The sequence below is a fragment of the Ursus americanus genome, chromosome 25 (genome assembly GCF_024610735.1).
Source record: "Ursus americanus isolate L20-20 chromosome 25, mUrsAme1.1.p, whole genome shotgun sequence".
NCBI classification, from domain to species: Eukaryota; Metazoa; Chordata; class Mammalia; order Carnivora; family Ursidae; genus Ursus; species Ursus americanus.
Window position 1 is genome coordinate 29,902,405 of NC_142151.1, and position 16,345 is coordinate 29,918,749.

The following is a 16,345-nucleotide window of genomic DNA, read 5'->3' on the forward strand; positions in this document are numbered from 1 at the left end:
GCACTTGTTCTGTTGTGTTATAGTAAATTACCTGCGTGTCTGGCATCTCTGCTCCTATCCCCATGTTACATCATTAAATCCTCACAATTACCACATAATGTTAAGAATTAGGAGCCCCATTTTGCAGATGAGTAAACTGGAGGGTCTGTCGCCCATCTCACACAAGCTATTATCAAGACCTGATGTGACAATGGATATAATTTATAAAAGACTAAGCTATATAACTGGGAGGCATTATTTTTTATATAGTACTTTTGTGTGGTACAGATGTTTACATTTTCTTCTTGCCAATAATAGAATTTATTGTCTCCACACAAGGAAATCCTTTGAATATCAATTAAAACTAAGAATGCCGCTATGCTCATGTGCAATGCAGATAATGAGGGTAGTCGGCCCCACACATTTCAGGCTCATCCGGTCTTCCTGAAGAGGAGCTGGACCTCAGGTCTCTGGAGGGGAAAGGCTAACGCATTCCCTGGTTGTACCTTTTCCTCCCCTTTCTCTCCTGCTTTATTTTTCTCACTCTCATTATTATTTATGGGGGTTTTTAGTAGAGCTCAGCACCATATCCCAGGAAGAAAAAATTATAGTAGATAAATGTATGATGAGTGGCACAAAAAAAACAAGAGTAATCTTTTAAATTTGCCATAGAATGTAATCTTTGGCGGTTCAAAAAACAAGGACTTCTAGCAAAATTCCTAAGACCAGTTTTCTTCCTTTGGGCCTTAAGTCTGTTTCATTCTTAGCTAGTCTTTCAGCTTAACCAGTCTCTCAGCCACACTCTTCCTTTTCTTTAATTAGCATCAGGAGTTTTCATTAGCTGTTTTATGACTTGTTTGTTAGTGGTCCTCATTAGCTTTGCTGTGGCCTTAAATTTGTTTGACATTTACTATCTTACTATATACAGGATTTTATGGTTAATTTTCAGTGTGTACAAGCTAGGCTTCCGGTCATTACACTTTTTACAATGTAGACATTCACATTTTATAGAATCTCTTGTATCGTAACATTTTTCTTTATAATTTTATATAAATGACAGGCATCCAGTTTGTCAGCCTTCTTCGATCTCTATGCAGGTAAATATGGAAACTAAATAAATCTGTATCACTCAGTTAATGGTAAGTTTTTCAGGAAATAGAAAAATATTATATTAAGGTTTCGTGTTTCTGCAAAATAAAAGAATTTAATGAAATGTTGTAATTTGGCTTTATACCAAACTCTATTTTTCATTCTACATTTATTGGACACATATGCTCAAAGTATTGCCCAAGGACCTGGGAATAAAGTAACATTGCTGCCTCCAAGTTGCTGGACTATATAGTGAAGAAGAATTATAACAAGTCTAGTTATTGCATAGATCTAGGCATGTTTTATTTCAAAGTGTGTTATTCTCCCTTGTTCCCCACTCTAAAACAATACAAGACAAAAACCCATCATCCCAGCAATAATATTCCTCTTTAAATTTTGTGTTAACCACTTGCATTCCTATAATTTGCCAGGTATTAGGGACACTGATTAACAATACAGAAAGGGTTCATTATGTTTAGATCAAAAAGGAAACAATAAATGTAAAAAATGTAATAAAGGTAAGTGAATGGATTTGAGTAATGGTTAGTGCTGTTCTTTTCAACAGTGATTTTTTAAGTACCTGCTGTATGCTAAACGCTGATGTATCAAGTAAGTCATGTAGGGTGAAGGCCAGGGAGCTGTCTCATCTTAGCTGTTCAGGGAAGGCCACTCGGAGGAGATGATATTTGAATTGAGATCTAAATGACAAGTAGAGGCAGAAGAGTTTTTTGACTTGGGTCCTAAGAGTCTGTAGATAGAAAACTTGGTGGGATGCTTGGATGGGAAAAATAATTCCATTTCTGTTTTCACTAGACTGACTGAATTAGACATTTCCTTCCATTTGAATGTATTCTATTTGAATACCTCAGCAGTATTAGCATCACCTGTGACCTTGTGATTAGTATTTTCATACAACATCTCAGATATTTTGAAATAGCATCATTGCTTTGAACTTATGGTATTTCTTGGGTCTGCCACTAAATCTGGTTAATACGTTGTGCTAATCAGGAAGCACACATGGGCGCCTGGGTGGCTCAGTCGTTAAGCGTCTGCCTTCGGCTCAGGGCGTGATCCCAGGGTCCTGGGATCCAGCGCCGCATCGGGCTCCCTGCTCGGCGGGAAGCCTGCTTCTCCCTCTCCCACTCCCCCTGCTTGTGTTCCCTCTCTTGCTGTGTCTCTCTCTGTCAAATAAATAAAATCTTAAAAAAAAAAAAAAAGCACACATAATTACAGTATCGGTTATGTATTCCTATGTAATCACCGAACTCGTAGAGGCTTCAAACAATACCACGATTCTGTGGATCAGTCATTTGGGTTGTACTTGGCTGGGGAGTTCCTATGGACTTGCCTGGGGTCACTCCCATGGCTGCTGTCACCTGGCAGCCCAACAGAGCCAAATAGCCCAAGAAGTCTCACTCCCGTGCTCAGCAGCTTATGCTGACTGTGGGCTGGGCCAAGTGGCTCCATCAGGCTGGCCTGGCTTCTTCATGCTGTGGCAATGTTCCAAGAGAGCAGGAGTGGCCAGGCCTCTTGAGGCCAAGGCTCAAAAGTCCCACTCACTTCTACTGCCTTCTGTGGGTCAAGGCAAGTCAGAGGCCAGCTCGGAGTCAGTTTGAGAGGAGACTCCACAGGGAAGTATGATTAATTTGGGACCATTACTATGATAAACTACCTGATTACCATATCATAATTTTTAAAATACTGTATTAACTTAATTTTAATATAATCGGTATCCTGTGTAATCCTGTCTTTTACACTACAAGCAAGGAAAATTTCCCTCCTCTCTTTGGTTGAACCAAAGAATTAAATTGACATAAGACAGATAAGCAAGAAGAAGGCATAAAACTTTATTTTTTAAATGTGTACACAGGAGTCTTTAGAGGGAAAATAAGGACCCAAAGAAGCCGTTAGGCCCCCAAACTTATATGCCTTTGTTACACAAAGAACAATGAATTGTGGGGATGTGACAAGACAGGATAAATTAGGCCAGACACAGTAAATTGTGGGATAGTGAGTAGGAAATGTATGGAGAAACTAATGGAAGATCAGGGTTATTTTGGTAGGTTTGTACAAGTCCATTTTGGTGCTAACTCTCAGTGTCTGCTGGTAAGAATGTTCTTCTCTTCTGGTACAGGGAGAGCACCTTTCTCAGGGGCAATTTTGTGTCCTGCTTTTAGGTAGAAAGGGGAAGGGCAGAAAGCCCTTCCTGCATCTCCTGTTTCTCAAGGGCCTGCAGCTCAAAATAATCAGTATGTCAGAGTGGCATGTTTTGGAGTGGTATGCTCCGAACCCTTTCACTTCATCACCTTCAGCATGTTGTCAAAGAAAGCCGTGGTGCAAATGAGTTTAAGAACCCCCGATTTGGAGGGAGGAAGTTCTGGGAGGGAAAGTGCAAAGCCTCGGGCCAGGAGCGAGCTGGCAAGTCCAGCATGGTCGTGGTCGGGGAGCACAAGGAAAGCTACTGGTGCTGACCAAGGGCTTGATAAAGGCAGGTCAGTCCATGTGGCTTCTTGGGAAACTTGTGGATAGACACTTCCCACACCGCCCAGAGTATGGAAAGTTGGTGTTGTATGTGTACTAATCTATACTTTTCTTTTATATTTCATAATATGTTGTAGCTATATTTCTCTTTTAATATAGGACTCCTCATTTTTTCCTCATTCTTTTTAATAATTTTATAATGCTCAATTCAATGGATGCATGATTATTTATGGAAACATTTAGACTGTTTCCAGTTCTTTGTGTAAATATACATGGATTTTTATTTACCTCTATGAAAATATACTAAAGTGTGATTTTTAGATGTAGAATTGCTGGGTCTTGTGGCTTTTAAACGTTTTGACAGATATCACTCCATTGCCATTCAAAAGAAGGTGGTACTGACTTCCGTTCTATGAGGTCTTTTTATTATTATCTTTAACCACCAAGAGATCTGCACTTTATAAAGTCTAGAATAAGAAAGTTTTACATTGACTCTTTATTCTGTTGTTTCAGAACAATGAGATGGTGGAGCTACAGAGAATACGGATGAAGGATGAAATCCGAGAATACAAATTCCGAGAGGCCCGCCTCCTTCAGGACTACACTGAGCTGGAAGAAGAAAATATCACATTGCAGAAACTCGTGTCCACATTAAAGCAGAATCAGGTAAGGGTCAAGGAATTTTTTAGTTACACTCCAGTTGAAGCCACATCTTCTGACCACGAAGATTAAATCTTTTTATTTCTCAGAAAGGAACTTGTCAAAATCACCTTAATCTTCCCACAATATTTATGTGCTGAAATTTCCCAACCCTCCTATTTAAGCTAACATTTAAAAGGCAAACCCAGAAGGATAATTTACAATAAAGCTTTGCTGGATAAGACCCAGAACCTTCGTTTATCCTTTAGCTCTGTGTTAACTTATTTTAGGTGGAAGTGAAATGTATTATAATCAATTTAACCTGACAACTTCTCATTAAAAGCAGTCCCTTCTCTCTTTCTCTCTCTCTTTCTTTCTGTAAATTACTTTTAAATCATACATGGAAAGGAATTACGAAATATAAATCAGTAAGAACAAAATTATAAGAGAAAGATAATATCTCTTCTTTTTTTCCAGCTATAATGTGACCAAAAACATTGCATGTCTACACTAAAGTTTTTTTGGTAGTGAGGCTTAGCTGGCTTAATTGCTTTATTTTCCTGATTGGTTTGCATGTGGTTTGTTACAGTAAGTAACAAAAGTATGTAACTTAGTAAGTAAACTTAGAGGCCAGCCTAGATGTATGCTCTTACTTCTACTCCCTTCCAAAGCTCTTATCTCTATCCAAAACTACTTTTGGTTTTGATAGATACAAGGGTTAAGAAGGGAAAGAGAGAATCCAGAAGAAAAAAAAATGCGTGTATTGACACGATTGAAATTTGACTTCTGATCACTGCCACTTCCTCCAGCTTTGGAGTGTTGAGGGAACAAGATGTCTGCCAGGGAGCACAAAGGGTGGTTTCAGACCATTAAAAAGGGTTACCAGGATATCGCCTTTGTTTTGACCTCAGTCCTTCCCCTTTAAGCACTGATTCACTGTGCGCTGTGTACTGAGGGTTGACAGTATTGTAGGCATCCCAGGTCTCAGCTTGGCTGGGGGCAGTGGACTCACAGTGAAGAAAATCAGACTGAGAATTTTTTAAGTATGCTCAGAAACTTCTTAAGAAGGGTATTTTGGTTTGGGGGGGTGGGGGGGGTTACTGATGAAGAATGCAGAGGACTTGAAGCAAATGTGCTCGAAGTGCAGTTATTTGAAGTGGTCATTTTGCCCAATGCTTACAAATCCTCTCGGCTCTCTGCACAGGCAGAGGGCTGTAGCCTCCCATCCCTGCATGGGGTAGACTAATTTACTCAGGAGGTTGATTTGGGCCAGTATTAGGTATTTTTGAAAGTCTGCCAAGGTATCCTGCGAGTATTCATTAACCCAGATGCCGTTTCTGTGGGAATTTGTACTGTTAGCCTGGCTGATTACTGTTTATGGTTTACCCATGCCCTTCCACCAGTAATTGAAATATGGAAATCAAAGGCTTAACTCAGAAGTTTGAAAAAAAAACAAAACAAACAAATGGGAAAATGTACACATCACTTTAATTTTATTTTCTGGATGCAATATGATAATTTTCCCAATTAAGTGTCTAATTAATTAACTTGAGATTATTTCCTGCACAAAGGGCCAGTCTGGCTTATTTCCTGACAAGTGGATGTACTGTCGTGGTACAATGAAGAAAATGCTGGGTTTTGTTTTTGGGGTTTTTTTCCTACTATTGGCCTTTATTGACAGGAGTTAGAATCCATCATAAACTCTGTTTCTAATTAATGAAGCGTTCAGTATAATATTTTATGTACAAATGCCACATTTTTTTTTTCAAAGAGATGACAAGTCTAGCTTTCAATCTCACAACTGCTCTGCATGTTGCGTTGTACTGGCACTCCCTATACAAAACAGACCTGGGCTGTCAGAGTTCTCTGAGTAGCCAAGCTACTAACATTATAAAATGCTTAGTTCAAAGAACTAGAAGATTCTTCCTTTTCTGAAGTTCCATTTTTCTTTTAGCTATCTATTGATTATTTTCTAAATGTTGTTTAAATAGCACTTTTCTTTCCCTATATAGTTTCTATATATTAGTTGTTTATTTTCCATCCCCGTGAACTGTAATATAGTATCTAGAATAGAGTCTGGCCCATAGAAGGCATTAAAGAAGTATCTGTTGAAAGAATGAGTAAATTGGTTTTTTTCTTGCTTATATTCACTCTTTAGCTTAGAAAGGAAACTGAAATGTCAGATTATTGTAATTAACCAAACCAAGTTTTATTTGTGATCCTAAATATGAAATATATAAGAACATCAGAAAGTTGACTTTGAAAACTTTAGCCACATCCCTCTGTGTGCCGATGTGGTTCTGTGTACAAAATAAAATCAGGTCCTGTCTTACAAATACATTTTATACTTTGATACTTTTTAAAACCAAAATATCTGAAAGAAGTGTAGGAAGAAGCAGCTGCCATAAAGAGAGGTCGAGTCGACTGTCAATTCCCCATCAGAAAACCCCAGTGATAAGCAATTTATTGGACCTCTCCAGTAAGAGAACACCCACCTTGGGAGAGCCTCAGTAATGTCTCAAAATGGGAGGTTTAGGGAAAGAGTGTTCATAGGATTTTAGGGTCTGGACTGGGTTTTGCATGGTGGGAAACTGGTTGGGATAGATTGAGTTTGTGACATAAAGGCTGTCAGTTGGGAGGCACAACAAAGTGAGGATCTTGACTTGGGTCTTGAGGAAGCTGTTTTCGTTGGGTCTCATCTTCTAGGAACAAGTATTTCCCACAAGCAGCTACGTTTTTTATGCCTAGTCCCAGTATTGGTTAACATAGGGTTAACAGGAAAATTTGCCTGATCCCAGTGTTACCTACCAGGGCAGGAAATTATGTTAGCTTCAATTTCTAGAGATGTACTGGTGGGAGGTAGGGGAGAAATAATAAGTCCTATGTCCCTAATATCTCACATACTAAACTAAAGCACTCAATGGTTGTTATCTAACCATTGAAAACACTTGTTAAAATTAATAATTCAATCATACTGATATTATGGAGAACATTTCCTCCAGGGATATGCTTCTATATCAGGAAATAATATCATAAGAGACCTAGGAAACGTATTCAATTCAGCTTGATTTCATTTAACCAGTGTTTCAGGAGTAACTTTCTATGAGGCCATGTACTTTTTTAAGGACAAAAGATATGGTCACTGTCTTAAAGAATTTATAGTCCCAGGAGGGAAGGCAGTCAATAGACTCACAGCCATCCATGTAATTGAATATTAAAAGCTATGTGTTAGATTTGGCAATACAGGACTGGATGAAGATCTTGAGACTTCCTAAACTCTGTAAAGATTATGATACTTACCCCAACCCTCATGTAGTTAAAGAGAAAAAAGTTACTCAACTATGAGGTTGCTAGAAGGAATCACACCAAAGTACTGATTTTTCTAATGGTGACTACTTTGATGCTATCTTAAAAATGTCAGGCGTCAATTTTTTTTTTTTAAGAACACTCCGTGTCCAGCATGAATCTCAATGTGAGGCTTGAACTCATGACCCTAAGATCAAGACCTGAGCTGAGTTTGAGAGTCAGACACTTAATCAACTGAGCCACCCAGGTGCCCCCAGATATCAGTATTTAAGTGCTTTCTCATCCCTGTTTCTTGGTGCTTCCACTTTGTTGGGGCTCTAATCATCTGATTGAGCCTTACAGTGATGGCACCAGAAAGTCACCTGTTGCCTGAATGGGCCAATAAAAACTCTGGAGTTAGGATCAGATTTTTGACATGGGTCTTGAAGGTTGAATAAGAGTTTTCCAGAAGACAGACTTGGCCAAAGCAGAGAAATATGAAACAGCTGAGTGAATATTAGGAACCTGAACCACATTTGAATGAGTGAGTGAAACTGTCCAGAGAGAAAGAGATCAGGTTTTATACGAAGTCTACCATCAATTAAATATGAATTACAAAATTAAAAAAATCTGCAGTGCAAACTAAATTAATGTCTTCAAGTCTAGCCCAGGAATCAGTAAATTTTTTCTATGAAGTCCAGGTAGTAAATATGTTAGGCTTTATAGGCCTAATACATCTCTAACAGTGTCTCTTCCAACTACTCCACTCTACTGTTGTAGCATGAAAGTAGCCAGGGACAAAATAGTATGGCTGTGTTCTAATAAAACTTTATTTACAAAAATAGGTGGTGGGCTAGATTTTGTCCAGAAGACACATAAATGTTAGACAATCCCTGGCCTAAGCTATCAGTTTAATAAGAATGACAGAATAAAAGGTCTACAGTGCAACTAAAGAAATGTCTGCAAATGTGGGGCGCCTGGGTAGCGCAGTCGTTAAAGCGTCTGCCTTCGGCTCAGGGCGTGATCCCGGCGTTCCGGGATCGAGTCCCACATCGGGCTCCTCTGCTGGGAGCCTGCTTCTTCCTCTCTCACTCGCTTGCTGTGTTCCCTCTCTCGCTGGCTGTCTCTCTGTCACATAAATAAATAAAATCTTTAAAAAAAAAAAAAAAAAAAAAAAAAGAAATGTCTGCAAATGTAAGCTATCAAGTAAGTTGCGAACAGTCAGAGGATTGGTTGAAATACTAGGAAATGTTAGCAAGTGGGTATCCTGAGTTGTCCAGGGAAAGGAAAAGAGAAGGTTAGGAGGAAGATGACTTTACAGTATATAAGCAGGCATGGAAGAAACCATGACACAAGGACCTAGATTCTTTCATCCCAAGCAACTTCCATGATTTGAGTCTTTTCTATCACGGACATGTGAAATTGAGTGGTCTTGTAGAGCAGCGAGTACTGGTTGTCCATCAATATCCATCGTTCCCCTCTCCCAGTGTGTTACCCAGTATGTATGTGTGTACGTACATATGTATGTATGTATAAAGATTTATTTATTTATTTGAGAGAGCAAGCAGGGGAAGGGGCAGAGGGAGAGAGAGAGTGAATCCACAAGCAGACTCCCTGATGAGTGCAGAGCCCAATACGGGGCTCGATCCCAGGTCCTACTGAGATCATGACCTGAGCCAAAACTAAGAGTCAGGCGCTCAACCGACTGAGCCACTCAGGTGCCGTATTACTCAGTTTTTAACTGAGCATAGGGCTATGCAGGGTAAAGACAATATTCTTCACCTCCCTTGTAAGTAAGTGTCATATGATTAGTACTGGCCAGGGGGCTATAGGAAGTGATATGAACACCTTTTGAGACATGTCCTTAAAGAGAAAGGGCGTGCCTCTTACTTTGACCCACTGCTTGAAACATGACCAAGGTGGCAAGCCGCCTTAGATCATATGGACCAGAGTAGGAGGCAGTGCATTAAGATAGAGGAAGCCTGGTTCCTGGATGACCTCATGGAGCAGAGAATCCTACTGGTCCTTGACTGTCTATCTCCATAGTGTGACAGGAGAGAGAACCAAACTTCTATCTAGACTCAATCACTGTTATCTAGGTCTCTGTTACATCAGCCAGACCTACATCTGACCTAAACCTATGTCAAAAACTTAATCTTAACCTTTGCAAAACAAGCCATTCCACTGAGATTATGTGAAGAAGGGGGGTAGGGTGGAGAGTGGAATAGAAATAGATGAAAATGGTAATGGTCTATGATCCCTATTCTTTCATTTTTAAAAATATTTCTTGGGGCGCCTGGGTGGCTCAGTCGGTTAAGCATCTGCTTTCGGCTCAGGTCATGATCCCAGGGTCCTGGGATTGGGTCCTGCCTCTGGCTTCCTGCTCAGCGGGGAGTCTACTTCTGCTCCTCCTCTCTACTCACGCACACTCACTCTCTTTCTCTCTCTCAAATAAATAAATAAAATCTAAACAATAAATAAAAAACAAAATCATTTCTTAAAATACAAGTTTAAACTAATATAAACAGTAAAATAAATGTACAACTAAGCACATAGTTTACATTAGTATCTAATATCATAACGACTTAATATTATATTACCTTTTCTAGTTTATTTTTTCATTCACAACAGCAAATGCTTGTTGAAGAGCACGAATTCTGTTGAAACACGATGACGGAATATTGAAGCACTGAGGGACACCTGGGTGCATAACAAGTATTTCCTCCTTCTGAGGAGACCACAATATAGTTCTGGAGATAAAATAGTTATTAAAAAGTGGCATGTGGTTAGTGTCATGGAAAAGGCCTCAAGGAAGTCCTGTCAGTTTAGAGCAGAGATCTCTTTCACTTGTGGGCTTTCATGACCAAGAGGTGTTTACACAGGCTCTTTGGTTCTCAATTGAAAGGGATATTGCATTGATAGCAATATATTTTTTTGTTGTCAGGTACTCAGTACTGCTATTTCAGATTCTATCCATAAGCATATAAAATTTTTCTTTGCTTCATTTTACTCTCAAACATATTTTATTCAGATTAAATTCTTATTGTGGTCTTTTAGCTAATCTATCTCCGAATATAAAAATTTCCTTATCATTAGTAATTAACTAAAACAAAGTAATAGTGATGATAAAATATTTTCTTGGTCGTAAGTATTCTGATAAACTTATTTTTAAAAAATTCCTGGAGGCACCTGGGTGGCTCAGTCAGTTGAGTGTCTGCCGTTGGCTCAGGTCATGATCTCAGGTCCTGGGATGAAGCCCTGAGTAGGGCTCCCTGCTCAGTGGGGAGCCTGCTTCTCCCTCTCCCTCTGCCCTTTCCCCTTGCTCATCCTCTGTCTCTCTCTCTCTCTCTCAAATAAATAAATAAAATCTTCAAAAAAAAAAAAAATTCCTGTTTTTTTTTAAGCAAACAGTGCCCCCTTTTGGTCATTGGTCCCCATAAAAAGAAATCCTAAAACAGACACCTTTTTCATTTCAGCTAAGAATTGAATTTATATATATAAATTATATATAACTTAAAGTATTTATAAATTATATAATATATATTAATTATATAATAATAATACATTATAAATTATATATGATTTCCAAAGAAACCATCCTATGTTACCTGAAGAGTATATATACTGGGTACTGTTTTAGATTTATTTTGTAGACTCCTATTTTACACTGTGCAGTTTCTTGTTTTTAGTTAACATACGGTATTATATTAGTTTCAGGTGTACAACGTAATGAGTAGACTAACATTTTGATTTTTTAAATAATTAGGTCTACTGGAGTGGTTGATGGCAGTTTTGTAAGACCCAAATTTTAGTTTTATGAATCTTCTTTATCCTATCTAATTCAGGTTGAATATGAAGGCTTAAAGCATGAGATTAAGCGATTTGAGGAGGAAACTGTGCTGCTAAACAGCCAGCTGGAAGATGCCATCCGTCTGAAAGAGATCGCGGAGCACCAGCTAGAAGAAGCCCTTGAGACCTTAAAAAATGAGAGGGAGCAAAAGAACATCCTGCGGAAGGAGCTCTCCCAGTACATCACCCTCAACGATAACCACATCAGCATCTCTGTTGATGGACTCAAGTTCACGGAGGACGCGAGTGAACCTAACAATGACGACAAAATGAATGGGCATATCCATGGGCCCCTTGTGAAACTGAATGGAGACTATCGGACTCCCACGTTAAGGAAAGGAGAGTCTCTACACCCTGTTTCTGACTTATTCAGTGAGCTGAACATTTCAGAAATACAGAAGTTGAAGCAACAACTTATGCAGGTAAGATCTCCTTCAGGGCTGTGAGAGTGGATTTCTTGTAGATTGCATGTAGCCTGTTTTGGGATTTCTTGTTCTCACATTTTACTTCTAGCTTGTTTTTTGAAATACTTCTTCTTCAACTGGCAACTTTGAAAGTACAGTGTCTTAGAAAGACCCCGCAGAAGATGTGTTGCAATCTCTCATTTGTCTCATTTGCATCGTTTTAAGAAATCTTAGAGCCACAAAGTAGATTGCAATCAGGTGTGAAGGGAGACAAGCCTCTCCATCTGTCTCTAACAAAAAAATTCAGAAGCTATACATACTAGTGAAATGACAGAAAAATGAACTTTTCCATAGCAAACAACTGTATGTATAGCTTCAAGAGTAATGGTAGACTTCGCAGGAATACCTTAAGCTTTAACAGACATGAAGGACTTTCCGTATACAAATTAGCCGGGTTATCATATGATTCAAAATACAGAACAGGTATAGATCTGAAACCAAGGAGTTCTTATTCCAGCATGATCGAGGCCTTAAATTTTTTAGCATCTTCAAATTCAAATGTCTTGTGAAGAGTCTGGCGTTTAAGCTTATCTCACTGTGAAATGGCTTTTCTAGTTTAGGTCTGGCCTCCCTGCCCTACCTTAATCGAGTGCTGATGGAAATCTTGCCTGAGGAACAGTATCCCCACCATCACCATCTCCTGGGGGTTTCTTAGTACTACAAATTGTTGGGCTCCACACAGACCTGCTGAACCAGGAATCTGGTTCAACAGGCTTGTCAGGTGATTAACTTTGACGCTTGATCTTCAGTCTGTTATCCCCCCAAGGTTCTTTGCATGTCGCTGATAATTAGAGGTTGTCGAGACTCTGGCAGGCATTTATTTCTACAGCAAATGGGGCTTATAATTCTGCCTTTACAGAAATGATGACTAAAAAGTGAAATTAGCAGAAATAAATAAGAAACTAAAGAACCAGTGATGTTAATTTTAAAGGCTTATTATTAATAGCACATCAAGAGTTAACATATCGTGCACTTTACCTGCCCTGTGCTTTTGGCTACTAGCAAAGAATTCATTTTCATGGTGTTTAACTAAAATCAGGAAGGCATGGCCGTTGGAAGAAAATGAATTTCATACTTCAGACTTTTACCTGCCTGCAAAGTCCAGGTCTGTGTAGGTAATATTTCTCTATGGCTTTTTGCTCAGTTTACACTAATACAACTAGATTGATAGCAAACATATTTTAAATTTTTCATGATAGATAATTTGTAAGAATTCATGCCCCCAAATTAATAGAATTAATATAAAATTTTTCTTTTTCTTTTTTTTTTAAAGATTTTATTTATTTATTGGACAGAGAGTGAGACAGCGAGAGAGAGGGAACACAAGCTGGGGGAGTGGGAGAGGGAGAAGCAGGCTTCTGCTGAGCAAGGAGCCCGGTGTGGGGCTTGATCCCAGGACCCTGGGATCATGACCTGAGCCGAAGGCAGACACTTAATGACTGAGCCACCCAGGCGCCCCTAATATAAAATTTTTCTTTTCTTTTCTTTTCTTTTTTTTAAGATTTTATTTATTCGACAGAGATAGAGACAGCCAGCGAGAGAGGGAACACAAGCAGGGGGAGTGGGAGAGGAAGAAGCAGGCTCATAGCGGAGGAGCCTGATGTGGGGCTCCATCCCATAACGCCGGGATCACGCCCTGAGCCGAAGGCAGACACTCAACCGCTGTGCCACCCGGGCGCCCCTAAAATTTTTCTTAAACTATCATGTTGGTGGCTTTAGGGTACAAAGTTAGTGTGCCGAGACTTTTTGTTTCTTCTTCCTATGGTGATAGTGCAGAGGGTAACAGGAAGAAGGGCTTTTATGCATAAAACAGCTCAACACTTTTCAACCAGGTCAGCTATTGGCTGAAAGCTCAGAGCTGTTTTCGCATTTAATCCTAAATGTAATCTGAAATAATACAAAATTCTAAAAGAGATGAGTCATTTAACAGAAGAATGGTGGAGACAAGTTCTCAGCAAGAGAGTGGTTCATGGTTGGAGTGTCATTTGCATTTGGGGTGGGACGATTCCTCATTGTCAGAGACTAGTGAGCTAAAAGGGGTCTAGCATCTCTGAACCCAACCCATTAAGTGCTAGCTACAGCTCTTCAGTCAACCTGATGACCCAAAGCGCCCCACGCGTTTCAGATGCTCCAGGGTCAACCACTAGTTGGGAACTTGTTAGAGGGACAGCACTTTACTCTTCCATCAAAGGGGGCTGCAAAATACCTTCCTGGTTAGAATGGCTTGGTGTATGAGTTAATGTGTGAAGAGTGCTTAAAACAGGGCCAGGCACACAGTAAATGCTCATTGATTGTGAAATATTATTACTATTTCAACTCCATAGTGCCTTTAATTTATTAAGCACTGGATTTATTTAGCTTTTATTAATATTAACTTACTGTTGGATGGTTAGCTCTAGGAGAGTCATCTCAGAAGGGACTAATGTGGTCACCGGTAGGAATACAGAAAGGTAACAGTTAAGTGTCAGAGGGTGAGGTCTGCAAAGGGATGTTCATTTTGCAAAAAGGGAGAGAAAAGCATGGCCGGGGAAACCTTCCCTCAGTACAGCAGAAAACTGTGTACCAGTGCTTAATTCATGTTGACAATTTGTCAAGATATAGAGGGGCTCAGGCAGGGCTTTATGTTCCAAAATTAGCTCCACGTTTAATTGTGGAATCCAGGCTCAACACAGGAAGGGCTTTGCAGCTTCCAGCCCTACAACCAACAACACTAATGCGTAATTTTGTTTTAGACAAAGTCTTTTGGTAAGCAACATTTTTTTAAAAAGCATATCAACTTTTTCTAAGAATATATTTTGTTGAGTACAAGTATAGCAGGATGTATCTTTGCATGCATAATTTGTTTATAATCTGATAGATTTCCCTTAGCTCTGCATCCCTTGGGTTTAATTTATATAAATAAACAAATTATTAAAAAACATGCCAGGATACATTGCCTAGAAGTTATTGCAATTGTCTGTGATGTTAATGAGGCTTGAAAAGAATATGACAGTTCTTATTTATTTATTTATTTATTTGACAGAGATAGAGACAGCCAGCGAGAGAGGGAACACAAGCAGGGGGAGTGGGAGAGGAAGAAGCAGGCTCATAGTGGAGGAGCCCGATGTGGGGCTCGATCCCATAACACCGGGATCACGCCCTGAGCCGAAGGCAGACGCTTAACCGCTGTGCCACCCAGGCGCCCCAAGAATATGACAGTTCTGATGCACAACAGTACTAATGCACCTTGCAGCATATACTGTGTGTCAGTACCACTCCCCTGGACCTTCCAAGGAGAAAACAATGAAATGCACTTTAAGTGGGGCTATCTGAAATGCTCGGGGCCAGGTGTGTTTTGAAATTAGATGTTTAGAATGTAGAAAGGTAATATACAGCATGTGTGATATATTTTGTGACATCCCTAATGGGACCGGATGCAGCAGTGAATGATCAAATAATATTAACATTTCTGTCATGAAACATGTGGTTATTCATGCTAAGAGGAGAAAATGAGGACCAGAAAAGTTCTCTCATCAGTCAGGTGCAATTTTTGCTGCTAGGGAAGCCTAGAGCTGTCTGAATATCACCACCCAGTGAGTTATGAGAAAACTTTTATTTAAAGCCACTTGGGATTTTGAAATTATGGCTGTCTTAGGCATGGCAGTTGCCACACTATTAGGTAGCTCTCCGGCTTGTGTACCTCAGCTTCTAATATCAGCATACTTTGGATATCACAGCTTGTACTTTCATAGTTCCCTTGTCTTTTAGGATTTCTTTTGGCCGGGGTCCAAAGTGCCTTCAAATCGAACACCTGTGCTTCGTTAATGTTGACAGTTTGTGGAGATATGGAGGGGCACAGGGAGGGATCTAACACCCTGTACCAGGGAATATGCAGCTTTTAAAATTTTCTTCCTTAGAATTAAAGAAACCTTTTGAAAACAGCATACCCAGGTCAAAGAGATCATACTGCCATCTGCTGGGAAATGGTAATAATTAATATGAAAATCTAGGACAATTGCAATTTAAATAATGCCTTCTAGAGTTGTATTGCCCTCAAGACTCAATAATTTCAAATAGATTATACAGCTGACCCTTGAACAACACGGGTTTGAACTGCGCAGGTCCATTTACATGCAGTTTTGTTGTTGGGTTTTTTTGGATAAATACAGTACACTACTGTAGAGGTGTCTCTTTGTTATGATTTTCTTAATAACTTTTTTCCTCTAGCTTACTTTATTATAAAAACGTATAGAATACACATAACATACAAAATATGTATTAATCAACTATTTATGTTATTGGTAAGGCTTCCAATCAACAGTACTGCATTGTTCAAGGGGCAACTGTAATTGATATTTTCCAGTGACAGCCAAGTACCTTAATTAGTTTTATTAGAACGAAAATAAGTAGACCCTGTCTGGGAAAACTAAATTACTTAATCTATTTAAAGGAGTCTCTGTGCTTATGCTAAAGTTTCTGCCTTTGATAAATAGCCTCTGTTTAACCTCACATTGGAGAGTCAAACTAGGGAGAAAACTCTTTGGATTTTTTTCTTCAGCTATATAATTTCACATTTAATG

The 16,345-nt window shown here is 39.3% G+C and overlaps 1 protein-coding gene across 4 annotated transcripts in view; it reads left to right on the plus strand.

Annotated features, from left to right (window-relative positions):
• BICD1 (BICD cargo adaptor 1) overlaps positions 1–16,345 on the plus strand; it is a 212,650-nt gene that overhangs the window by 146,881 nt on the left and 49,424 nt on the right. For all 4 annotated transcript variants that reach the window (XM_045811927.2, XM_045811923.2, XM_045811925.2 and 1 more), the window contains exons 3-4: positions 4,063–4,215; positions 11,319–11,744. In XM_045811927.2, the coding sequence (XP_045667883.2) occupies positions 4,063–4,215; positions 11,319–11,744 (579 nt within the window). The remainder of the gene's footprint in view (positions 1–4,062; positions 4,216–11,318; positions 11,745–16,345) is intronic.